This window comes from Hippopotamus amphibius, chromosome 7, assembly GCF_030028045.1.
Source record: "Hippopotamus amphibius kiboko isolate mHipAmp2 chromosome 7, mHipAmp2.hap2, whole genome shotgun sequence".
NCBI lineage: Eukaryota > Metazoa > Chordata > Mammalia > Artiodactyla > Hippopotamidae > Hippopotamus > Hippopotamus amphibius.
Window position 1 is genome coordinate 127,271,784 of NC_080192.1, and position 27,956 is coordinate 127,299,739.

The window sequence follows — 27,956 nt, forward strand, 5'->3', positions numbered from 1 at the left end:
AGAATACTAGAGGGGAACTCAGATCCACTTAAAGGCATGAAAAGCCCCCAAAATGGTAAACCTATGGGTAAATGCAAAGAGTTCTTTTCTTCATTTCTTCATTTCTTTAAAAAGCAATTGACAATTTAAATAAAAATAATAACACGGTGTTGTGAGGCTTATATCACAGAAGTAAAATGTATGCCAATAATAGCACAAAGGTTAGGAAGGAGAAATGGAAGAATGCTACCATAAAGTAAATTACATTTATCAGTAAAGTGGTTTAGTAATATTCAGAAATAAACTAAGTTAAAGTGCTTATTGTAAACTCTAGATGAATCACTTTTAAAAAACAGAAGAAAGAGGTAGAGTTAATAACACATCAATAGTGAAGAAGAAATGGAATACAATTAATCCAAAAGAAGCTAGGGCAAGAGCAAAGAAATGAGTGAGTGTTGTACTGTTGGGCAGTGATATTGCTATGAACAAAATTATTGGGAAGCAGTGCTCCATAAATGTTTTCACGTTTGCACATGATCACGACTTTCTGAGGAAGCCTCTTGGTACTTGGGTTAAAGAATGTTTGAATGGCAAACAAACCGTAGAAGTCAGAGACCTCTGGAAGGATTTAGAGACTTTTTCCTTGGATACATTTGTTTACATTCTGGGGGTTGTAAACCTGAAGATCTCCCCCTCCTTTCCCCTAAGAGGATTAGTTTACATTACAGAGCAAAGGTCAGTATGTCATGTTCTTCTCCCCCTTCCCCCCCCCCACCCCCGCCCCTGCCCCATCCCACCCCAGAGGGGAGGAGGAGCAGCAGCTGTGTCAGCTGTCCTACATCAACTCCCAAAACTCATGATTTAAAGGTTTCTCTCATCATGTCACCCCACAGAGGATTGGGACATGGAGAATTAACACAATTAGGAGTAATTCAAAGGCTGGATCTGATCCAAAAATCTAGTGTTTCTTGTCAGAATGAATGAATGAATGAATGAATACTTAACAAAAATTCAGTTAGGAAGGGGCTCTCTCACCTCTAAGGTGGTCTGGAAAGGCCTCTCCGAGGAGGTAACATTTAAACAGAGATGTGAATGAAAAGTCATGTGAGACCATAACATGGGAGAAAACCGTAACATGCTTGGCTTACTAGCTCTCCTGATGCCTAGCACACCTTCTCACACAAAAGCAAAATTTAAATAAATAAGGGTCAAGTATATGACACTCTGAAAGGCTGGCCACTTATGACTAGAGTATCATTTATCCATTCTATAAATTCAAGAGTAGCTGCATCTTCGGACAAAATGACTTTTTAGCTGCAGGCTTGTTAGCTAGGAAAACATATGAGTTAGAAATCAAAATCAGTGAAGAACCATTTGAGGCATAATTCATGTTTCATTTCTTTAAATAAATCATACATGTCTGTCTGCAAATTTAGGGCTAGGCACCACAAAATGAAGTTTTAGCTGCAAGGCTAAGTTCTCTTTACAGAGATAGAAATAGATATCACTAGCTTGGTTTGGGAATTTCTCCCATGCTTGTGACATACACAAATGCTGAGAAGAACAGATATGGTTGAAAAACACAGGCAGTAGGAATAATAAATGAGCATAATGGACGTGAACTGGGTCATAACTAATGATACAGCCCCCTGTTACAGCGGGGTGCAGTGTCAGTAGCTTGCAGCCTGAAGAAGAAAGGATGGAATTACAAAAGCCAAAAGGCAACATATTCCTTGACTTTTGGCTGGAGCCATTATCAATTTAACCTCTTTGGTCAAAATGCTTCTTATCCCTGTTTCACCAGGTCCTTCCTTTCTTTGATATGAATCATCTCTGAGAATCTGTAACAGGCACATCATTGTCAAGAAGTTAAAAGCAATTGATAAGTTGTTCTGATAACACCTGTCAGTGAAATAACTCAGAGTACAAAACCCAGGCATTTAAGGAGTTGACAAGTATTATTAAACCTGTTTTGCAAGAGAAGAAGCTGGTTCAAAGAGGGGGAAAGCTGTCAAAGGTAATGCAATCTGTTAAGCGGCTCAGGCCTCCTGCCTTGTACAACCAACCTCTAACCACATGGCTTCTCGTGGCCCCAAAGACTGGGGGGCCACCTGAACATTTATCAGTGCTTCCTTCCATCCAACTTTAAAATATCATGACCTTTTAAAGCTACGAATTTGTTTTAAATTCAAACATATTTCTTATGGCTGGTATTCTTCATTCAGAAATTTACACTATTTAAAAATTTTCTGTGGTAGCAACAGTATATTTCTACCAGTACTGCTTCCTTTTTTTTTTTTCCTTTGAGCACTTAATTGGTCTGTCTTTGACACCCTACTCAGAGCTCATGTTTGAATTGGGAAGAATCATGGTGATGCTTTTATACAGCAGATGGTGCTTTGTGTAGGTCCTTTCCTGAACCTGACCTTAATTTCACGATTTTAATAAAGAAAAAAAGATAGGAAAGCCTAATTCCAAGTAATTTAGGATCTCTAATTTAGAAATGCTTCTGCCTGTTTGTAACTGATGTTCTAGTTGCTCTCCAGTCCACTTTCCACTCTTTTAATTCATTCACTTAAAAAAAAAAAGTCAGCAATAAACTGTTTTAATCTGGGTTCAACAGAAAGCAGGGCAATAAGACAAAGGCTTGAATGCACATCCTCTATGCTGGACTGTAATCCAGGGAGCAAGAGCAAGAGCCGGGGAAAGTGAAGTCGGGAAGCAGAAGAGCCTATACCAAGATACGTGTCTAACAGGTTGCTGTGTCCTGCAGGACAGCCCAGAACAGAAATAGAAACCCTGGAGTTGGGAGAGGGTGGCCCTGGGCAAGGCTCTGTTAGGCTGCACCATCGAGAAGCCAGCTGGAGGCAACTGGCAGCTGGAAAAAAGATGCAGGGAGGCCAGATGAATCTGAAGTAGTAACAAGTGGCTTGCCATAAAACACAAAGATGTGAACCTTCAAGTTGTGAACTTTCCAAGATGCGATCGGGCGTTCCATCAACATCAGATGTGAGTGAAATTGTAGTTTACCCTCCATCTCTTGTTGCTAACGATCCTTCAGCTCTGCCATCTCCCACCTCCTCTCCCCCCTCCAGTCAGTAACTCTTGCCTCTTCATGCGATGTGAGCCCCTGTATGCCAGCTGTTGTACTGTACTACTGTACTTTTCAAGGTACTGTACTGTAAGAGTAAATATGTTCTCACTCCATACACAAAAATAAACTCCAAATGGATGAAAGACATACATGGAAGGCCAGACACTATAAAACTCCTAGAGGAAAACATAGGCAGAACACTCTATGACATCCATCAAAGCAAGACCCTTTTTGACCCACCTCCTAGAATCATGGAAATAAAATCAAGAATAAACAAATGGGACCTCATGAAACTTAAAAGCTTTTGCACAGCGAAAGAAACCATAAACAAGACAAGAAGGCAACCCTCAGAATGGGAAAGAATAGTTGCCAACGAAACAACGGACAAAGGATTAACCTCCAAAATATACAAGCAGCTCATGCAGCTTAATACCAAAAGAGCAAATAACCCAATCCACAAATGGGCAGAAGACCTAAATAGACATTTCTCCAAAGAAGACATACAGATGGCCAACAAACACATGAAAAGATGCTCAACATCACTCATCATCAGAGAAATGCAAATCAAAACTACAATGAGGTATCACCTCACACGGATCAGAATGGCCATCATCACAAAATCTGGAAACAATAAATGTTGGAGAGGGTGTGGAGAAAAGGGAACTCTCCTGCACTGTTGGTGGGAATGTAAGTTGGTACAGCCACTATGGAAAACAGTTTGGAGGTTCCTTAAAAAACTACAAATAGAACTACCATATGATCCAGTAATCCCACTCCTGGGCATATACCCAGAGAAAACCATAATCCCAAAAGAGACATGTACCATACTGTTTATTGCAGCACTATTTACAATAGCCAGGACATGGAAGCAACCTAAATGCCCATCAACAAATGAATGGATAAAGAAGATGTGGCACATATATACAATGGAATATTACTCAGCTATAAAAAGGAACGAGATGGAGCTTTATGTAATGTGGATAGACCTAGAGTCTGTCATACAGAGTGAAGTAAGTCAGAACGAGAAAGACAGATATAGTATGCTAACTCATAAATATGGAATCTAAAAATGGTACTGATGAACTCAGTGACAAGACAAGAATAAGGAAGCAGATGCAGCAAATGGACTGGAGAACTCGAGGTTTGGGGGGGCTGGCGATGAAGGGGAAGCTGAGATGAAGTGAGAGAGTAGCATAGACATATATATACTACCAACTGTAAAATAGCCAGTGGGAAGTTGCTGTATAACAAAGGGAGTTCAACTCGTGGATGGATGATGCCTTACAGGACTGGGACGGGGAGGATGGAGTAAGTCAAGGGAGGGAGGGAATACGGGGATATGTGTATAAATACAGATGATTGACCTTGGTGTACCTCAAAAACTGGTACAAGAGTGTAAAGCAATTATATTCCAATTTTTTAAAAAATATTTTATTTTTTGTGTTTGTTTTTTATTTATTATTTGCATGAAAAGTATTATAAACCTATTACAGTACTATATAGCCGATTGTGTTAGTTGGGTACCTAGGCTAACTTTGTTGGACTTACAAACATATTAGACTTAAAAACGCACTCTCAGAATGGAATTTGTTCGTCTGTAGGGGACTTACTGTACTTCCATGCACTTTTGCTCCCCACTCGCATCCTTCTCATGGATATATGTCATTAACATTTCATTTCCTATGCATTTACATATCATATGAGAACATGTATGTTTTTCCTATTAAGAAACATGAATCAGGTCATACTAATCTTATTCTGTGACTTTTTTTCACTTATGTTATTAGCATCATGGTTGGGTTTTATCTCATTGTCGGCAAGCTGGTTTTGCCCTCAGGAGGTTCACTGACTTACCATTTGTCGAATTAATGTATGAATGAAGGAGTGACAGCATGCGTTCTAGTTACAGTTCTTGCTGACACAAAAGGAGCGCTGCCGATGCTAGGAATGCAGTGGACAAGGTCTTATAAACATGGAATCGTTATTGCCAGACAGTTGAACAGTCATCCCAGCCTCCGCCTCCTCATTGTCAACACTTCCACATCTCCAATTCAGAGGAAAGAACAGATGCCATATGGGGGAGACATGGAAAAGAGATGTAGGGGAGGAAAAATAATCTTCCCTCTACCTTTCTGAGTTCTTGGCTGAGACCCTATAATGAAAGATTAACAAGAGAAAAACAAACTTGTTAACATGTATCCCTCAGGTATACAGGGGAGATACCCAGAGGTAAAAATGAACCCCCAAGGTGACTTAGAATTCGTGGTTAAGTAGTATCTTAATAGGGGAGGGGGAGGGAAGCGGTAGGTCTCTTAGGGGAGAGTGAATGATTTTTAAGACAGATGAATGGCCCCTTAGAAGAACAGATGGGAGGTGTGATAGTCTGTGACGATGTGTGTCTGTGACAATGTCTGTCTAGGTATGGTATTGACTTCTAGCCTCCTCTCCTGTGACAAGAGTCAATCCTCTCTGGTTGATGAAACTCCCAGGAAGGGGATGGATGGCAGTTGAGTTCCTTTGGGAGGATCTGTCTGTAGGCAGATAAGGGGAGTTCAGAGAAAGCCTCTCCCTGCATTTGCTGTTTTTCAGGTGCCTACAGTCAAGATAATCATTATACCAAAGCAGCATATTTTGCAGTGGCATGTCCTCAACTCCTCCAGTCATATTTTGGGTGAGCATATTCTGCTACCCTTCAGAGATAAGAGGAGACTCTTAGAAAGCTTCATTCAGTCAGCATATGGGGATAAAATGGTGCAGACATTGGTCCCTGTCCTCATGCAGGGAAAGGTGACGACCGAGGGAAGAAGGAGATAAGAGTAGGACCCAAAGATGTAGAAGGAAAAGAAAATAGTAGCATTCCAAAGGAGTGAGGAATTTCAGTGATGGCTAAGTTAGTACAGTGCTTATATTAATATAAGTTGTTTAGAAATGAGTTTAAATCCCAGCCATCTGCTCCCACGTCAAACACACACATGCTGTACCCCTGATTTCACTCCTCCCCCATGGACACGTACATCCCAATAATAATCTGGTGATATATTTTTCATGATTTCCCACAGTTGATAATAAAAAATACACTTAATTCAAACCAGTGAATTGTGACCCAGATCTAAGTATAAATATAGTGGACGTCATAAGTTTCTTTAGCAACAGTCTTACTAATTAAGTTATTTTGGCCTGTTTTTAGCCACACTGGATATTTTTTCTTTTTAAGGTTGCTGTGAATGTTGTTTGTAGCAGCATCAATAAGCCAAGAATTCATAGTTACTCAATCACACAGATTACTCATCATTGCCTGTTCATAACAGAATCCTAAAATGTTTAAGATTTCTGATGCAAATCAAAATCTCATCATCACTTGTCATTGCTAAATTAAATGACAGGATAATAACATTACATTAAAACCATTTTTCTCTTGATTGAGTACCTTTTTCAGAAGTGAACCTTGTAGATGTATATTTTTTCCATGTACTATAAATGCATTTAGAATCCAAGATAAAAATAGAATTGAAAAGGGGAGGAGTAGAGTGGGATGTTTTCAAATTATTGATGAGTCTCTTTTGAACCTCAAATACCCATATTTGACAGGCACCGCTAAGGAATGGAGTAGTTTTAGCCCAATTTATTGAGACTTTTAGAACTACATAAAGGAGGTTCATAGGTCACACTTGGTTTTTATTGGCATGATCATGTGTTCTTGGCATCAGTCATACATCATCCCATTGCAAACAGGCTGTTAGGGACCGGAAGGAATTGGCATTGTTCTGTTACTCTAATATAATAAGATACTGTTTTCATTTAGATCACAGCCTATGTGGAAAATGAATGTAAATTTCTAATCTGCTAAAACAGAGTAGGTCCTCAGTAGAATTATTGTGAACTTCTCTCTTGGCCTTTCTTTCCTATCTAAAGCTAATTAACCTTTAGCGCACATCTGCCATCTCTCCATCGTCTCCGTCTGGCCCTTGGCCCACTTCTTGGTGGCCAAAGCAGTCCTCATGCCACTTGAGCCCATGTTCTCTACTTGCCCCTATACCCAGAACTCCTTTTCCATTTTAAAGTCATCTGTTCTTCAGAGATTTTGTTTCCTCACATCTTCCACCTTTAATGTTATGAAAATCATATCCTGGAGCAAGTCTTTTACATGTTTTGCCTCATTTAATACTATCCTCATTAGGCAGTAACATATCAGTAAAAATCCTTAGCTCTTGGAGAAGTCAGTGAAGGTATAGGCTGAAACAAGATCAGCTATGAGTTGAAAATAGTTGAATCTAGGTGATGGGTACATGGGGTTAGGGGAAGTGAATATAACATTTTCTCTAGTTCTATATGTTTGGAATTTTCTAGAGTAGCAATTTTAAACTAAACTTAGATCTTTAGAATCCAAGGAAACAAGAGTCTTCAGTTCCTGGAATTGCAACTTCCCTCTTCTGCTTAGATCCTGAACATGATTGCCAGAATCCTGGCACACTTCCTGCATCTTGTAAGTGAGCAGATAAACCTGTACAGAAATGCACATGAACTTGGTCCCCTTTAATAATTCCCACTGTGAATAAAGTTGTGCACTGGGCATTGGGAAGGGGGAATATGAAGTTACTTCCCTCCAAGAGGTCCCCAAGGGGGGAAACAGAGGCCCCCGTGAACACCTCTGATGCAGTACAGACTCTGCGAGCTATCATCTGAAGCAGAGCTACAGCAGTGTGGCTGGGGCAGTGGGGGAGAGAAGAATTTTGCCAAGCAGATGCATTCTCGATAGTGATGCAAACTACTGAATGTTATCTTCAAGTAAAAGGTAATCTTTCCTGCTTCTGCTTGCGGTTCTGGCTGCTAAGACTAGAGCGCCATCAGATAAACTTCCCTCTGTCTTCTGAAGAACTTCAATTGATTGCAGTCTCTGTCTTCTGAAGAACTTCAATTGATTGCAGTTACCAGTGTGCTTTTTCTCCCCCTTCTCTTTTTAAATTATGATAGCCTTACTTCTCGTCTGCCAAAAACGGGAGAAACCATCCATGGACATAAGTTTTTCATTGGCTTTGGAGGGAAAGGTGCCAACCAGTGTGTCCAAGCTGCTAGGCTTGGAGCAGAGACATCCATGGTGTGCAAGGTGAGTGTAAAGTACAACGGAGAGGGTTCTAGAGGCAAGAACCTGGTTAAGACATGAGCTCATTTTTTTAAACGATTTTAAAGTGAACAATTCAGTGGCATTTCGTACATTCACAGTGTTGTACAACCACCATTTCTGTCTAGTTCCAGAACATTTCCATCATTCCGAAGTAAAAACTCCTTACCCATTAAGCAGTTTCTCCCCATTTCCCCCTCCCCTCAGCCCCTGGCAACCACCAATCTGCCTTCTGTCTCTATGGATTTATCTATTCTAGATATTTCCTATAAATGGAATCGTATGATATGTGACATTTTGTGTCTGGCTTCTTTCACTTAGCATAATGTTTTCAAGGTTCATCTACTTTATAGCATGTATTAATACTTTATTCCTTTTGTGGCTGAATAATATTCCATTGTATATATCACTTTTTTTTTTTTTTTTTTTTACTCATTTATGTGCTGATGGGCTATTCCCACCTTTTGGCTGTTGTAAACAGTGCTGCTATAAACAAGTACATGTACATTCATGTTTAAATATCTGTATGAGTCTTTGAGAGGTTCATTGTTTTTAAAGACTTAAATAGAGTAATCTTCCTTGTCCTTTATATTAGTTTCTACCTCACTGAATCCTCTGGAAGTAGCAGTCCTCAAATGTGCTGCATTCCCTGAATTTAATGAATTTATAACTGGAGTGTAGGAGGTGAGGGGAATTAGCCTATTCCAGTGGGTTTCTGTGGTCCAGCATCTAAACAACAGTGTGAATCATCTTGTTTTTAGCAGGTTTCACTCCACAACACAGCTTTTGGAAACGTGGTCTAATAATTGATGATTTGTTCTTCCCTAAGCTGTTTTCTTCTAATGCTATATCTTCAATCAGAAAGGAATCTGGACCTTAATAAACTACAGATAACTGATCTTTAGGCATAGTTCTGTTTTCAGGTATATAAAGAAAGGACATACAAAATACGGAAATCCTATTTCTAGCCATTCTACTGAAATTATTTGAAAATAAAAGAAAATTGGCTGCCAAAGATTCAATTTTTGCATCTTTAATGAAATTTTAAGATGCTAGCATTATTGGTATAACAGGAAAGATAATTTGTTTTAGGAAAACTAGCCAGGGTCTGCACAGCAGAGGATAAGAAAAATATGAGAAATTTAAAAGAATGATCTCTCTCCTATGAGCTGGGTAGGTTTTACCAAAATTTCTCTGAAATGTCATTTCCCATTGCATATAGCACTTTTCTCTCTACAGGAGTCTTTAAATGATGTATAAACTATGTAATTATCACTTCATTTGCTAATGAACTATATCTTATTTCCTAATTGATGATATAATTCTCACCTGGCTATTTGGTCAAAAACATCACATGAAGCACAAGATTCAAATTAAGAAGTCCTCATTTGCTAAGGTTGAGCTCTTGATAGATTTACAGTATCAACTGGCAATTAATTATTGATGACCTATTACGTGCTGGGAAGTATGGGGCCAGGAGAAGGAGCTGATTAAAAGTATTAGGTCTGACCCATCCTATACCTGATTCGAAATAAGGGTTTGGGGAATAATCAGATAGTACAGACTTAAGGGGGAGCTTGGAACAGTGGAAAGAGGATGGTATCATTTCCTGGCTGGGTAACCTGGACAGAGAATCGGTATTGGAAGCAAGGTACCAAGAATGGATGCCCTGGGGAGAGGGGAGTTCCCTAGAGCTGGAGATGTGAAAGAAGAGATTAGAGATCCCCCGTTTGGAAGCTTTATGAAAGCTATTCCTGTAGCCAGTAAAGTAAAAAATGAATGTCCCCTAGGATCTTCATCCAGCTCAAAGAATTTGAGATTGGTCTTATTTTAGGCCTATTGAATTTGAGGCAAAGAGAGAAATGCAAAATAGAAATATTTGAATTGTGATACTGAACTTGGGAAATGAATCACAAAACCATAGGAGTGGATGTGAGAGGAGTAGAAGGCATAGGGCTATATTTTGGGAAATGTTCCAATAACGAGGCTGATTAAACAGAGGTGCTATTTGTTTTATTCTGGTCTGTGTATTATGATTATGTGAGCATCTGTACAATTTTGAAAGTTCTTTATATCTGCTGTGCCTGATTTAGTTGCCTGTTGTTTGGCCCCACATGGAATTTAGTCAGGGTGTCTATACAGAAAGGACATGGAAACATGGCCTACTAAAACTTATACAGGGTTACTTTGCTTAGACACCCTGGGACCTGTAGACATGGATTTAAGCTTAAACAAATTGCATTGTATTCTTAGACTTCATAAAAAGGAAAAGAAAATCTTTTATAAGAGTTATTGTTATCCATGAATCATAATATTTCATTCAATTGTGAAGTGTATTTTTATTTAACAAATTAGCCAAACTGCCTTATAGCAGTTTCTTAAAGATAACAAATTACAAGTAGAAAACCAGAATCATGAAATTACTCAAGATAAAAATGAACAGATGGAGCAGAAGGAAAACAGAAAATTTTCTGTGGCTTTCTTAGCAACATTAACCTACCTACTACTGCCCTGCAACAAGCTCAGTGTCAAATGCTGATGAAGGAACACTGTTTGATGGCACAGGCACAGCATCTTATACTGAGCTCAGGAGAAATATTTGCCAGGGTATTGTGATGAGGGCTAGTGAGCAGGGGTCCACAAGATGCGTACAGTGACACATGTAATGAAACACTTCCAGTAGTTAAGAGTTGTGTAGTCAGTACTCAACTGAACTTGAGTCATAGGCCAAGGCCACGGTCTGAGGATCACTGGAGATGATATTTTGACATTAAAAATTCAGGCAGATATAGAAAATGAAAATTTTCTTGGCAGGGCAAAGAGCCTTTTAGGTAGGACACCTTTCACAGGACCTCACCTGATTTAAGTGTTTCCTCCTCCTCCATTCCACTGAAGCCAAATGTTAAGAGAGAAGGAAGTTATTTCTAAACATCAAAAACTGGCAGCTCAGGAGGACTGTGATAGAATAAACAGCTCAAGATTCAGTGTCCCAGCATGAGCCCAGAGCCCTTGCTTCCCTCGCAGATAGAAGGATGCCATGAGCAGGCACGGACCCTAGCGACCCACGCAGCAAATCAGCAAACTGGGAGGAGCTTCAAGAAATTACCTGGTCCTGCCTCCTTCAAATGTGGGATGGTCTAAACCCTCTCATATAAACAGTCATCTGTGTTCTATTAAGAATGATCTGGTTCATGTACACACTACTATATTTAAAATAGATAACCAACAAGGACCTGCTGTATAGCACAGGGAACTCTGCTCAGTATCCTGTAATAACCTAAATGGGAAAAGAATTTGAAAAATAGATACATGTATATGTATAAACTGAATCACTTTGCTGTACATCTGAAACTAACACAACACTGTTAATCAACTATGCTCCAATAGAAAAAATTTTTTTTAAAAAAGGTATAAAGTTCTGTGACAGAGGCAGTATGTTAGAGCAGTGCTACTCAAAATCTGGCCCTCAGGCCAAGCTGCAAACTATCACTGGTCAGGACAGTGTAGAAACTGAGAGTAATTTAACAGCATAATTTCATAGCCGATAAGTATAATAATAATAAATTATGCCTTTGTGTGACTCTTACATTCTTATTGTACAAAATTATTAGTCCACAATGTATTGAAAATGGAAAAAGGAAAGAAAATAACGAAAACCTGAACCTTCACCACAGTTAGCTTGAAAAGCAGTGTATTCGAGTACCCATCGTGTTAACCATAAAGGTACCCTTCTATGTTAGACTACTGTGGGACAATCCACTGATCAAGCACTGAGATTTTAATCTTCAAAGATCAAAAATTAGTCACCAAGCCTTTCTAGGTAGTGTGTGTGTGTGTATATATATATATATATACACACACATATATATATTTATATTTATGTTTATTTTATAATGAAGTGAAATCTCTTTTCTGAACTCTGTTGAAAGATGACTGGCTAAAACTAGTTGGCTATATTGATAGGAATGCTTGGTCACATGTTCAAACACAAGGATCCTATGACCCAAACCAATATGCCTAATAAATGAATAAATATGCCTCATATAGGAAGAATGGAAGAAATACTTGGATTACCACAAACCCACCACCACTCTCAGATAAGCAGGCCTGATCATGGTGATTGAAACATTAACTTTGCATATTAAAAGCCATCAGTCATTAAGGTAGACACCCTTTTATCTAAGATTTAAACAACCAGATAGCATAAACAACTGGAATTTTATGTATTCTTCATCTTTTATGATAAAGCCACAAATGACAAGTTATAAAGTTATTATGAGGGATTTCTTCAAAAAAGCAACTACTGGATTTTGTTACATGACAACAAATGCAGCTTAGTCTCCTAAACTTGCTGTTCACTGTGACCCTCAGGCACTGGAAAGCCACAAAATATCTTGAATCACAAAGATCGAATCATGTTCAGCTTGGTTTTAGTGTTAATTACATCTTCATGTATTCTAACTTTGAAACTCAGGAACCTGTTTTAATATATGTAATAATTTTTTTAACAGAATACTCAATCTCATGACCTTGGGTATGATACCTTGGTCCTCTGTTTCATTTACCTCAAATATATGTGGACGGGTGAAATTACTAGATATTTTCTGACATTCAAGGATTCTAAGCAGCCCATTCCTCAACCATTTTGAAATGACATTTATCGTGACAGCACTAACTGCAGTTACTCCCCTCAGCACTGGACACAGTTCTGGGCTGTGGACGCCGCTGACTGGCTCTCCCTCAATGCAGAGAGATCTTTCCAGTCATCAGAGTGAAGGAAGTGCTTCAGTCCCCTCAGCTGGAGGAACTGCTCTTGCTCCTGACACATGCAGCCCTTTTGTTTTCCATGATCCTAATTCACATCTCTCCGCAGCTATACTGCCCAATACACTAGCCACTGGCCACATGTGGCTATTAATATTTAAGTGTAATTAAAGTGAAATTAAAAACTGAGTTCCTCAATCATACTGGCTGCATTTCAAGTGTCTGTATTGGGCAGCACAGATATAGAACACTTCGTAATTGCAGAAAGTTCCATTCTACAACATTCAGGGTAGGGCTGAACTCGGGACTTCCTGAAGAGCATCTGGCGTTCCATAAGTTGCCTTAGCTTGCATGCGAGTGGTTGTCCATAGTTGCTGGTGACCTGGCTTCTTTCACCTGGAACAGGCTGACACAGATAGGCTACCTCATACTATGTGGTTTTCCCAGAATCCTGTGTAATGAAAGTATTTCACTGCTGCAACCAAAAGAATGTGAGGATGCCTTCAAGAGGGCTGTTCAAAGCAAAACCTACAGAAGCTTTCTGTACCCACAATTAGAATAGTCTGGGTGCCTGTTAGTCATGTCCCTTTAAGAATTATAAGCTAGGCCCAAGGAAAATGAACGGGCAATTAAGGTGATCAAATACGTGTAGAACACCTTTAGTGCACAAGGCCTGGGGAGGGATAAATATATGCTAAGCTGGAGTCTCCAGTAAGCTTTTAGGAAGACTAGAGTTTAAGGAAGATTCGAATATAAGGAAGATTGTTTAGGCAAACATGGTAAGATGGTATTCAATTAAGTGTTTAATGATGTGGTGTCCACTAGGAATGCTATAGGAGTTCCAGAAATGAAAGTAGTAACAAGGGCTAGAATAGAGAAGGCAGGCCTTGAGTTGATGCTTGAAAAACAGGTGAGGTTTGGTTAGGCAGAGGAGAGAGGACTTGCAAGTTCTCGTAAGTAGAAGGCAAGCAACTAGGCAAGAATACATTGTACTCACAGCATGTTTTAATACAAACACTGATCATTCAAGTTAAGCGGGCCTCTACTGACCACTTGGAAAAACGGAGAAATCCAACTATTTTGCCAACTGTGATTTTCAGAGAGAAGCAAAAGAGGCAAAGGGAAGCAAGCCTGGGCCACGTCAAAATAAATCTGGAGTCGGCAAACACAAGCCAAAGAAAGCTTTCGGGCTTTACCATACCTTGATGCCAGTGTTGGACCCTGATGGGCCGCTTGCCCCCAGCAGATGCTGCAGGTCACACGTCTCGGTGCTCCCGCCGAGCTGACTTAGCGATGTATACCAAGCAGGACTATGCTCTCCCTCTTCATTTCTTCCATGCAGAGCTTTACGGACACTCTCCCAACTTTAAGTATGCAACCAGTGGTCTCGACTGGAGACCGCACATTGTAATCACCTGGGGAGCTTGCCGCTGTCCCACCTGCAGAGGGGCTGATTTAATTGGTCTGGGGTGTAACCTGGGCATCCTCAGGCTGAAATCTCTTTGGTTTCCTCCCTGCCTGAGATAACTCATACCAGTCCCACCCTACAGCCTGGCTCAGGTGGTACAATTTAGAGCAAACTGTAAAGAATTTTAATTAGGATAATAGCAGAACTGAAATTCAGTTCCAGGTGCCCTGACTCCCATAGGCGCCATTTTGCCTCATGGCTAAGATACGTTTAAAGTTTTCGCATCAATTTGATAGCCAAAGTGTGACTGGGAAAATAGGAAAGCCTCCAAAGATACCCATGAGGGCTCCTTTATAACTGTTATTATTTCAAGGGCCTTACATTTGTGTCATTCACTGTGGTTTTCAAGATACTTTCACTCAGCTCTCAATGGTGAATGAATGACTCCTTTGCTTGGCCTGTACTCCTCTGACTTCTGGTTATCAGCTTCCAGTTACTGGGGAGGAGGCTTATGTTTGAGTCAGAAGTAAATAAAGAAAATTAGAAGATGTTCACGTCTCTCAACCTTTTTTAAAGAAAATCCAGAAGAATAAATGACTGTGTAAGAGGTTTGAGGGTGAGGAAATAGGGAAGATGGCATTCTTTTTTTAGTATAACATTGCACAAGTCACCTGTGCAACTATGTAACGCACAAAGAAAAAGAGGACTTTTTAAAGGACTTTTTAAATGATTCAGATCTCCATTGTTTTTTGTCCACGTTTCAGTACAATAAATATTATAACCCTAGGCATAGATGTGCTCCCAGTTGGCTATACTGTTCTTATGTTCTTATGAAAGGAATAAGATACATGGTTATATATATGTATATATATGTGTGTATATATATATCTACACACACATATAAATATACATTTTTGGCCACACCATGCATGCAGCTTGTGAGATCTTAGTTCCCCAACCAGGGATCAAACCTCACCCTCGGCAGTGAAAGCAAGGAGTCCTAACCCCTGGACCACCAGGGAATTCCCAAGATACATGGTTTTTTTTTTTCTTTTTTTTTTAATCTTTTTTTGTTTATTTTTTTCTTGGGGGGGGTACACCAGGTTCAATCATCTGTTTTTATACACATATCCCCGTATTCCGTCCCTTCCTTGACTCCCCCCCCTCGAGTCCCCCCCACCCTCCCTGCCCCAGTCCTCTAAGGCATCTTCCATCCTCGAGTTGGACTCCCTTTGTTATACAACTTCCCACTGACTATTTTACAGTTGGTAGTATATATATGTCTGTGCTACTCTCTCGCTTCGTCTCAGCTTCCCCTTCACCCCCCGCCCCCTCCCATACCTCGAGTTCTCCAGTCCATTCTCTGCGTCTGCATCCTTGTTCTTGTCACTGAGATCATCAGTACCATTTTTAGATTCCGTATATGTGAGTTAGCATACAATATTTGTCCTTCTCTTTCTGACTTACTTCACTATGTATGACAGATTGTAGTTCTATCCACCTCATTACATATAGCTCCATCTCATCCCTTTTTATAGCTGAGTAATATTCCATTGTATATATATGCCACATCTTCTGTATCCATTCATTTGTTGATGGCATTTAGGTTGCTTCCATGTTCTGGCTATTGTAAATAGTGCTGCAATGAACATTATGGTACATGTCTCTTTTGGGATTATGGTTTTCTTTGGATATATGCCCAGGAGTGGGATTACTGGATCATATGGTAGTTCTATTTGTAGTTTTTTAAGGAACCTCCAAATTGTTTTCCATAGTGGCTGTACCAACTTACATTCCCACCAACAGTGCAGGAGAGTTCCCTTTTCTCCACACCCTCTCCAACATTTGTGGTTTCCAGACTTTGTGATGATGGCCATTCTGATTGGTGTGAGGTGATACCTCATTGTGGCTTTGACTTGCATTTCTCTGATGATTAGTGATGTTGAGCATCTTTTCATGTGTTTGTTGGCCATCTGTATGTCTTCTTTGGAGAAATGTCTATTTAGGTCTTCTGCCCATTTGTGGATTGGGTTATTTGCTTTTTTGGTGTTAAGCTTCATGAGCTGCTTGTATATTTTGGAGGTTAATCCTTTGTCCGTTGTTTCATAGGCAATTATTTTTTCCCATTCTGAGGGTTGCCTTTTAGTCTTGTTTATGGTTTCTTTCGCTGTGCAAAAGCTTTTAAGTTTCATGAGGTCCCATTTGTTTATTCTTGATTTTATTTCTCTGATTCTAGGAGGTGGGTCAAAAAGGATGTTGCTTTGATGTATGTCATAGAGTGTTCTGCCTATGTTTTCCTCTAGGACTTTTATAGTGTCTGGCCTTACACCCAAGATACATGGTTATATTAAACAGCATTAGTTACGCCAAACCATTAATGGAGCTGTTTTGTTTTTATTAAAATAGTAATAGTAATACAATCTCATTTTTAAATACCTAAATGCCCCCACCTGCTTGCTTTCATGATGTACTGAAGACAGGCAGCAATGGGAAGAATTAGAAGCATCTGGGAGAGCTAAATGGGCAGGAAGGTAGTTTATAAGATTGACTCCAAGCAGCAGTAGCCCTGCCCCTCCCCCCAAGAGAAGCAGCCATAGCAGCAGCAGTACAGTCACAATGATGATGAAGATGACACTGAGCCGTTACTTAATCCTTTAAAGTTTTAAACATCCTTTCATGCATATTATTTTATTTTGTCCTCACGGCAAGCTGGCTGGGTCTTTCCAGATAAGGAAACTGAGGCCTATAGACAGTTAAAGTGGCTTGCCCAAGATCACACAGCTAATGTGAAGGGGATTCTGACTTCCATGACACAAATGAAAATACTGTCTTCTTACTCTTAGGCTTTTTTCACTTCTTTTACTTTGTACTGTATCACTGCAACCTCTATGCAAAGCTAATGGAGATGGAGTCAACTTCTAATCCTCAGCAGTGTTGTTATTTTTCCATTTATTTTTTTAAGCTCTTTATTGGAATATAATTGCTTTACACTTTTGTACCAGCTTTTGAGGTACACCAGAGTGAATCAGCTATATTTATACATATATCCCCATATCCCCTCCCTCCCACGACTCACTCCCACCCTCCCTGTCCTGGCCCTCTAAGGCATCACCCATCATCGAGTTGATCTCCCTTTGTTATACAGCAACTTCCCACTCCCATTTATTTTTGACAAGGGAATATCAAAGAAGGCAAAAGCAAAGGATTTTATTTCACTTATCATGTAGAACTTAGAAGGCCAGCCAACAGATTTGCCAGGAAATCACTGTTAGAACAAATCTGGAACCATAACCATCACCGAGGGACATAGCCAATCAGGTAATTCTCTGGGCAGGAAGAAGACAGGCAGCTACTGCAGCCTCTAAAATACAGCTGCAGCAAGCCTGCAAAAGCTTTCACACGCTGAGCAGGAAATCCTTCCTAATTAGGCCTCTGCTGCACATGATATTCCACCTGCTATTACAGTTGCGTCTCCATGTCTTATTTTCCCTCCAAGTTATCAGTTTCTTGAGGGCAAAGCTCTGTGTTTTGGTTTCTTCCCTCCCTCCAACAATTCTTCCTAACCCCAGCACTTCCTAATGTTTGTAAGATCAGCACCATCTATCAACCCTGCCCTTGGTATTCACTGTAAACAGATTTTGCCTGTACAAAACTGATAGGAAAGGGGAGAGAAGTTCATTTGCTCTAATTTGTAACAGGCTGCACATGCCTAGGGATGGCCTTTCTTAGTCCCTACAACATTCTTATAATGACACTTTCCCAACTACATAACACTTTGGATCACCCATGGAAGAGAGTTAAATCATGTAAATAAATTAAAAAAAAAAAATGAGAGAACAAAGATTTTGTTTTCTAGTATGAATCTTTGAAACAGGATGCTTTGGTTCTTACCTGGTAGGAAAATGGCCAGCCTTCCATGAAGGCTACCTTTAGTAGATGACCTCCTTCTACCAGGGATGTCTCCCCACAGCAACCGTTTGTACTGTGTGCTCTTCATTGCAGAAATTCTGCTAATAACAAATTATTGTATATTATTTGAGATTATTGCTTAATCAGCATTTCCACCAGAAAGGGAGCACAGGGAAAAGTGTTCTTTGAGGAAGAAGGTATCAGAGGTGACATTTAAATCAGAGGTCAGCAAACTATGGCCCATGGGGCAAATCTTGATTACCATGTATTTTTATAAATAAAGTTTTATTGGAACACAGCCATACCCATTTGTTTACAGATTGTCTCTGGCTGTTTTCAGACTACAGTAACAGAGTTGAATAGGTTCAGAAGAGATCATCTGACCTGCAATGTCTAAATCATTAGTACCTTGACAGAAGAAATTTTCTGACCCTTAACCTAGACAGTTCAAAAGCTTACCAGGAAATGTTATCATCACTCATGGAGATTCTTGATCAGGTAAAACCTCTAGGTTTCTTTCTGTTGATATGTCCAAAGAGGAGCAGAACACATGAGGAGTGCTAAGAGCTGGATAGAGACATTATCCACTGACAAAGTGCTCGTCCGCAGGACAGAAAAGTGGAAGTATAGTTCAGGTGTGGCAAGCCTAAAAGCCTACGGGGTCAACAGGTAACATACATTGCAGTAGGCCAGATGGGGGCTTTGGTGAACTAGGGAGCATGTGTTCACCTATGAGACAGGTTCAGCTGGGCTGTCTTGCAAGAATGTGGGCCTGGTATTTACCAGGACCTCTGAATTTTCAGGACTTCCCAGAAATGTGTTTGTTTTTGTGAAGTCTCCTGATATTTAAATAGTGAAAGTTAAAATTAAAAATAGGAGGAAATCCACACAAGAACCTCCACATGGAGGTTTAAGCAGCTTAATTCACAATTGCCAAAACTTGGAAGCAAGCAAGATGTCCGTCCGTGGGTGAATGGAGAAGTAAACTGGTACATCCATGCCACGGAATATCGTTCAGCACTCAAAAGAAATGAGTGATCAGGCCACAAAAAGACATGGAGGAATCTTAGATGCATATCTAAGTGAAAGAAGCCAGTCTGAAAAGGCTACATACTGTATGATTCCAATTATATGGCATTCTGGAAAAGACAAAACTATGGCGATGGTAAAAAGATCGGTAGTTTCCAGGGGCTGGGAGGAGGGAGGGATGAATAGGCAGAGCACAGAGGATTTCTAGGGCAGTGAAACTATTCTATATGAGACTATAATGGTGGATACATGTCTATACATTTGTCAAAACCCAAAGAATGTACAACACCAGAGTGGACCGAAATGTAAGCTGTGGAGTTTGGGTGATAGTGATGTGTCAGTGTAGATTCACTGATTGTAACAAATGTGCACCCTGATCACATTGTCTATGAATGGAATAGTCCAAAGGAAAAATCGAAGTATCATTACCAGAATGGATGCTAGGATGTAAAGTAACAGAATTGCACTATACCAACTTACCCAAGTTAGCTAGGGCTTTTTAAATTCCCTGCTCTTTGCCCCCCATGTCAGGGTCAGTGGAGAAGATAAGAAGATTCTAAAACACCAGGCAGGTCATTACAAAGATGAACAACTGAGATTCTTCATAAATACTGAGGATTGTTGATGGTGGACAGCTCTATCTCAATGGGAATTTCCATATGAACAGATCAAAATGAGAGTGAAGCTGTAGAATTCATGACAGTCCTTAAATGCTTCACATTTTAGGGAGGATATAAATGGAACATTAATATATAACAATTCTTTGGGCTGAAATCAAGTCTATCTTACATTAAGAAGATTAATTAGTTAATGTTTATAAAGTACCGTGCAGATATGCCCTTTTAAAATGCTAAGTATTCTAAAAACTACATTGTAGCATTTTACTAAATGTAAAAATCTAATGTTCATCATTTCTTTGGTACAGGTTGGCAAAGATTCCTTTGGCAATGATTATATAGAAAACTTAAAACAGAATGATATTTCTACAGGTAAAATTTCATCTTTCTTAAAGTTAGTTTTTATAACTTTCTTCTGGAATCTGGTTACAAGAAAAGTTGAATATAGAATAGAATTATTAGATCCTCCCCTGGTGGCCAGAGAATTTTTGTGCACAGCTTTGTCTAGTCTTGCTTAAATATCCTTTGGTTAATTCTTTCATGTACATTTCTCCAGATGGGAATAAAATGATAGGAGGTTACAAATGTTCATCTAGTAGAAATGCTTCAAAAGTAGGTGACAAGAGAAAACAGGTGCTGCATTCACAAAAGATATTTTAAGAAAAGTCATTGCATGTCATAGCTGGAAATGATCTTAGAAACCGCTGATGCTAATACTATCATTTCACAAAAGAGAAAACTGAAGGCCAGATTGGTTCTGAATTTGTCCAAGAGCACACAGCTAGCTGGAGCCAGAGCCAGGACTAGAATGCAGGTCTTTGGCTCCAGTTCAAGGCTCTTTACTGCTGCCAAAGGCTGCCTGATCAACATTTCCATTTACACGCCAGACCATAATTCTTGATGAGATGCAAAGCTTATGAAAATGAAGAAAATCAAACAAGTTCATTTTATGAGTTTGACCTTTAGTCTTTCATCTCATCTGTCATTTCTTTCACTGAAGAAGAGAAATATGGTGGTCTAGAAACATGCATATGTGTACAACTGTGAATAATCTGAAGGAATTGGAAGCGGGGGTGGTTTGCTGGGTTGCCACTAACGTAGAAAAAGGCACAACTAAGTGTGAAGACTTGTATTTTCCTCATTGTATAGGTGATGGGTATAAATTAGCACTAACTACTTATTTCTTTTTTATCATTCCAGATGGTTAAAGGTTAAAAAGTTTTTCTAAGGATTAGTGGTGCATTAAAATTGTTAAAATAGATTAGCCTTGCCAGGCTGTACATACGTGTTTGTGATCTCTTTTTTCTTTTAGAATTTACATATCAGACTAAAGATGCTTCAACAGGAACTGCTTCTATAATTGTCAATAATGAAGGTATGTGTTTCACATACTGGAGTATCATTTCCAGAACTAGAGCAGAAGCAGGCAGTTTTACCCAATTCCTGTGGATCTCTTAACATACCCACCACTCCAAGGCCTAATGTGTGGTCTTTCCAATCTAAATATATCTGTTTCCCTTTATTCATACTTCCCAAGTTGACCATTCAAATACAAAATTGCCCATCCAATATATACAAAGTAGTATAGTTGCCTCAAAATTATGCTCATATTCTGTAGCATCCCGTTACCCTTCATTTAAACGCAGAATTGATATCTGTCTCTAAAAGTAGTGTATTCATCTGTCATTTCAGTTACACTAAGTAAATAAATGTAAGTAGATAGGTACAAAAGAAAGTTGATGAATCATATTTATAGACTATTTACTGAGCAAATGGCAGCAACCAATTACTTCTAACTTATCGTTAGTGTTCAATTTTGTCTGCTCTTTAAACAGCAATCAAATCTCAAAAGTCTATATATACAGCTATGCCTGTCACAAGGCCTTGCAATAGTTGAAACATTTGTCTTTTAGAAACAGTAACTTCCCTTTACCCTCAAGTAAAATTTTCATAATTTCCGCCAACTATTTTAAGTATAAAAACACTTACATAAGATTATTTTATTTTATTTTTATACTTACTCTTTTTTTAATATAAATTTATTTATTTATTTATTTATTTATTTATTTATTTATTTATTGGCTGTGTTGGGTCTTCATTGCTGCACACGGGCTTTCTCTAGTTGCTGCCAGCAGGGCTACTCTTCATTGTGGTGTGGGGGCTCCTCATTGTAGTGGCTTCTTTTGTTGTGGAGCATGGGCTCTAGGCATGTGGGCTTCAATAGTTGTGGTACACGGGCTCAATAGTTGTGACTCATGGGCTCTAGAGCACAGGCTTAATAGTTGTGGCACATGGGCTCAGTTGCTCCGTGGCATGTGGAATCTTCCCAGAGCAGGGCTTGAACCCATTGTCCCCTGCATTGGCAGGCAGATTCTTAACCACTGCGCCACCTAGGAAGTCCTACATAAGGTTATTTTAAATCAGAATTAATATTCAGAAGGACCAAGCATTTCATGGAACACCTAGGACAGAAGAACCTACTGCGTTGTGAGCAGAGTGCGTTGTGTTAAACTAGGATTTGTCACAGTATGTCTTTTATTTATAATGCAGTTTCATAAAATCATTTATCGCAGAAGTTCTGGTATTTTTAGTTCTACTTTAGTGATCTCAAAGTTGCAATAACAACCCCCCCAAAAATATATTCCACTTAAAGACAGTAGACAAAGGTTTTCATTCTAGCAATGTCTGTGTCCATTACTTTAAGCTACATCTTAAGTAATTATCGCTGCCAACAGCAGCTCATTCCCTGTCTTAAACCTCTTTTTTTGTGTTTTAGGGATATCTTCGAGTTATTTCTTCCTTAACTGTGTAACAAAATACTGTGTTTTCCGTGCAAAGATATAATTTATATTGTGTATGTGGTGCCTATTATGGTAGACTTTGTCTGGTTTATAGTGTACAGTAATGGCCTCGAGAGTACAGATCGTAGTGAAGAGCTAACATCAATACCCAGAGAGGCAACAATCAGCGTCTTTAAATAAGGGGATGAGTAGTGGTTTTTTGACAAGTTAAATTTGAACATGAACGAGCTAGCCATATGGCAGTGTCCACCAGACAGCTTTCGTCTTGGGTTTTGTCACTCAGCCAAGGCCGGGCCAGAAGTGTCTGTTCAGAAGTCAGCAACACACAGCAGCAGTTGACTGCAGCAGAGAGAATGAGGTCACTGAAGGAGAACGGGAAGGAGGTATGCTGTCTTTCAGTGTGTGGGTACTTTGAATGTTTCCAGTACTGAGATTGAGTTTGTGCTGAGCCATCCCCACTTTATTAAGTCCTCCTGGGCCAACAAACACATCTGTGGTAAGATGATAGGCCAGCACGTGTTCTGCGGTCAGAGGTGATTTTAGGTCACGTCTATACAAGATCAGCACCACGTCTATACGAGATCAGCACAAGCAGCCTAGAGCACAGAAAAGACTGCTGCAACTCATCCCTCTAGGTCAGGCTGTCCTACAGAATATAATGCAAGCCAATCCATAAGTTTACATTTTCCATTAGCCACATTTTTAAAAGCAAAAAGGAACAGGTAAAATTAATCTTAATATAGTCACTTAATATATCCAAAATAATATCCTTTCAATGTATAATCAAAATATTCCTTAAAATTAATGAGACATTTTACCTTCCTTTCTTACTGCTCAGTCTTTGAAATCTGCTATCTGTTGTACAACCGAAGCACATCTCAGTCTGGACGAGCCACGTCTCAAGTGCTCGGTCACCACATGTGGCTTGTGCTCGTGACTGCCGTATTGGACAGCACAGCTCTTGAGAGTCCACCTGACAGAGAAAATGCACCACCACCCTTCCCGTAGAGAGTGGGTCCAAGTGATGAGTATCCAAGATTCCTTAGTCCTGCTTCTGTTGGATCTAGTACAGTATAGGCCAGATATCACTGTCTCCCTACGTTAGCTAGTATAGTTTTTCATGTGTCTGATATTATAAAATGTGTGTTGATTTACAAAATCACTTTTCTGAATACCCTGGGGTACACACATGAACTGGCTGCATGCTTCAGAGCATTAATTTTCAGCATGAAGCAAGTCTGTTCCTATTTATACTCATCATTATGACATCTGTCATTTAGGATTCAGAATGTTTACCACATACATTATACCAGCCATTTCCCATAAGAGAAAATTTTTAAGTATGTTATATATAATTTATCATCTAATACTCTAAATATATAAGACTACTGGGGACTTCCCTGGTGGCCCAGTGGTTAAGAATCTGCCTGCCAATGTAGGGAACACGGGTTTTGATCCCTGGTCCAGGAAGATCCCACATGCCGTACAGCAACTAAGCCTGTGTGCCACAACTACTGAGCCTGTGCTCTAGAGCCTGAGAGCCACAACTGTTGAGCCCACATGCCACAACTACTGAAGCCCACACCCCTAGAGCCCATGCTCTGCAACAAGAGAAGCCACTGCAATGAGAACCCTGTGCACTGCAATGAAGAGTAGCCCCTGGTCACCACACATGCAGCAACAAAGAATATGCAGCCAATAAATAAACAAAATGATTTTTTAAAAAAATATTGATAAGGGAAATCTTTTTTTTTTTTTTTTTTAGATTTTGCTAAATAACATGATTCCTACAGAGATGTAAAAGAAGATCCATTAGGAATACGAAATTTAACCTGAATGGCTTAGAAATGCTAGAATTAATACTTACAACACATTTTATATATAATGACTTTTTAAGGGTGTTTATAACATTGCAGGATGTCGTTGCATGGTTTTGCTTGATTTTTAATATAAACATGTAGACATTTCTTTATAGGCCAGAATATCATCGTTATAGTGGCTGGAGCAAATTTACTTTTGAATACCGAAGACCTGAGGGAAGCAGCCAGCGTCATTAGCAGAGCCAAAGTAGTGATCTGCCAGCTAGAAGTAACTCCAGCAACTTCTTTGGAAGCCCTGAGAATAGCCCACAGCAATGGAGGTAATTTTACACATTTGTCCTTCTTTCTATAAAAGCTTTTATCACTGTCTCAGTGAAGGTTAACCTTTCAAGTTAAGCAAAGCCATACTTTTTCTGCAGTAAAATATTCTTTCTCCCATCTGTGAGATTCACTGTCTTCCTGTAGTTCTCGATAATGTTAGAAAACCTTACAAATAGGGAAAAAATAACATGAGTAGCATTTCTGATATTCTGAAATATAAACCTCCAGTCTAGTTAACAAAAGTAATTCAAGTAGTAATTAGAATCTTTGAAGCAGCCGATTGTCCAAGATACACTCTAGGTAGTAGAATGAGTTCCATTCTGAGAGGCAGAGGTTAAGTTATAGGCCTTGTATAATCACTGCCCGGGTACATTTGGATAAACATCTCAAGGAACTGAAGATTAGTTCTTTCTCCTTTTTTGCAAAAACTTTATTGTCTTTTCTATAAACAACAAAAGATTATTCATATCTAATATTTTCTATGTTGTCAATGTCCTTTAAGCAGCTCTTTTTGTTTTGCTTGATCTTTGACTCTGGAAATTTTCAAACACACAAAAGCAGGCAGAATTGTATAAGGAAACCCATCACCCAGCTTCAACAGTCATCAACTCGTGGCTAGTCTTGATTCATCGGTTCTCCCACCCACTCCCCTACTTTCAACCCCAGCACATAACAAATTTTTAAAAACTCCAGATAGTTTCTTTCTGTTTGCTTCTTTTTTACCACTGACAGGTGGGGAAAGCATCTTCTGAATTAGAATCCCATTTCTGTTCCTTGTTAGCTTTGTAGTCTTAGCAGAATTATCTGATTTTTCTGAGCCTTGTCTGTTAAATGCATATAGAAATACTCCCCTACAGAACTGTTCTAAGAATGAAATAAAATAAAACATGATGCCAAGTATAGTGTAGTAATTCTCAGTAAACACTAATTTTCTCCTCTCTTTCACTTCTCTTTAAATTAAAATTAAGATAATATCCTGATCTCAGCATCCTTTGGTCAAAAAAATCAAAATAAAAAGTAGCCACTCTAAGACAATAGCTTCTCCTTGATATTGTGGCCATAGTTCTGTGATTTATGCTAAGAAGAAAATAGGGAGAGAACCACACTGACTTTTCCAGATAAAACTTTCTCATCAAGATACAAAACCAAAAGAAAGAAGAAAAAGAACAGTAAGTGTGTGTGTGTATCTGTGTGTTTATATAAGTGATTTTTCCCAAAGTGTACAATGTTCTACATAGCAATAAATGGAAAATAAGTTCCTGAAATGATTTTGTGGAGAATTTTAAAATGTATGTCCTGATTTAACAAATTTCCTGTTGGCAAAACAACATGCCGTGGCAAATTCTCAGTGACATTTAATGTATTTTTAATGGACTCGAAGCTGTCAAAAAGAATTTTAAGCCAAAATCCATGTGGTTACATTTTCTCAGGGTGTCATAGATACAGTCTAAGGCTTATGGTGAGCATCCTCGGTACTGCACTCATTGTAATCAGGTGATGTCAGTACAATGTGCCACTTCATTCATGCTCCTGTCTTTCCTTGTACAGGTCAAAGCATATTCTCATGTAACTTGTCTTTTTTTCCTACTGTCCCTTGCTTCTCAGAGATGACTGTTCCCTCTGTCCTAGTCTAATAGCCTGTTACCTACCAGCTTGTGGAGGAGAGAAAGGTACAGAAACCAGTTGAGGAGCTAATCTTTCACAGGTGAGGCTAGAGTCACCCGGATGAGCAGGCAGCCTGACTTGGGCTGTCATTTGGGTGGGGTCCAGCAATGCTTCCTCCATCACCTACCAGCAGTTCTTCCAGTTGAGGAGCTGGAGGACCTGGGGCGTAGGTGATAGAGGGCCAGAGATCACCTAGCCTACTTCACATTTTTATACCTAAGTAGCAATTCTGCATGATCTTCTTATATAGTAATATCGGAAGTAGTAATACCTGTACTTATATGTACTTTACAGTTTATAAGGCACTTTCATATATATTTGATCCTCAGAAAAACCTTATGACAAAGATATGGCAGGCATTATTTCCCAGATTGAAGGGGAGAAGACACTCGGAGAGGTTAACTAATTAGCTCAGCCAAGGTCACTGTAGAAACCAGGATTCCAAACTCCAAGACACAAGTGCTGTGTCCTAGAGCACACTTTAAAGAAACTGCCATATCCCATTGATTTCAAGAAACTGAGCCTTTATGAAAAGTATCTCTAGAAAAGTGATATCTATGAATTATAATACTGTCCAACATGTAGCCTAAGTTTTCTTGTTTTTGTTTTAATATAAATTTATTTATTTATTTATTTATTTATTTATTTATTTATTTATTTATTGGCTGTGTTGGGTCTGTTGCTGCATGGGCTTTCTCTAGTTGCAGAGAGTGGGCGCTATTCTTCATTGTGGTGCATGGGCTCATTTCAGTGGCTTCTCTTGTTGCGGAGCACAGGCTCTAGGCACTCAGGCTTCAGTAGTTGCAGCACACAGGCTCAATAGTTGTGGCACACAGGTTTAGTTGCTCCACGGCATGTGGGATCTTCCTGAGGCAGGGATTGAACCCATGTCCCCTGCATTGGCAGGTGGATTCTTAACCACTGCGCCACCTAGGGAGTCCCAAGCCTAAGTTTTGAGTGTTTTTACTGCTCAAGTCACAGAGACAAGACCCTAGAGCATTTTCAGCAATGTGTCCCCAATCCGCCCCATAAAACACACACACACACAAGCAGTCAAGCACACACGAGCCTGTCTAGAACTCAGCTGGTCCGCATTAGGTAGTTACCAGTCCCACACAGCTTAGATTTTGTACTGTGAGTGTGTGTGTGTGTGTTTGAATTTAATATGTCTTCATTCTCACCTGAGAGAAGAGTGGTACAGTGAAAGGAGCACTGGTTTAGGAGTCATGAAGTATGGCTTTGAATTCAGACTCAATCACTTACCAAATGGGGCACCTCACGGAAGTCAGTCAGTTCCTCGCGCTGGGCCTCAGTTTCTTCTGCGAAACAAGGAAATTGGACTGAGAGCTCTCACAGTTCTTTAATGTCACAGTGTGAGAATGGGCTGATCACAGAGCAGACCTGGCAAAGCGTCAAGCTCTGTTGAACGC

At 39.5% G+C, this 27,956-nt stretch overlaps 1 protein-coding gene across 5 annotated transcripts in view; it reads left to right on the forward strand.

Annotated features, from left to right (window-relative positions):
• RBKS (ribokinase) overlaps window positions 1-27,956 on the forward strand; it is a 99,570-nt gene that overhangs the window by 18,486 nt on the left and 53,128 nt on the right. For all 5 annotated transcript variants that reach the window (XM_057743699.1, XM_057743698.1, XM_057743701.1 and 2 more), the window contains exons 2-5: window positions 8,045-8,177; window positions 20,228-20,291; window positions 21,232-21,294; window positions 24,696-24,860. In XM_057743699.1, coding sequence (XP_057599682.1) covers window positions 8,045-8,177; window positions 20,228-20,291; window positions 21,232-21,294; window positions 24,696-24,860 — 425 coding nt within the window. The remainder of the gene's footprint in view (window positions 1-8,044; window positions 8,178-20,227; window positions 20,292-21,231; window positions 21,295-24,695; window positions 24,861-27,956) is intronic.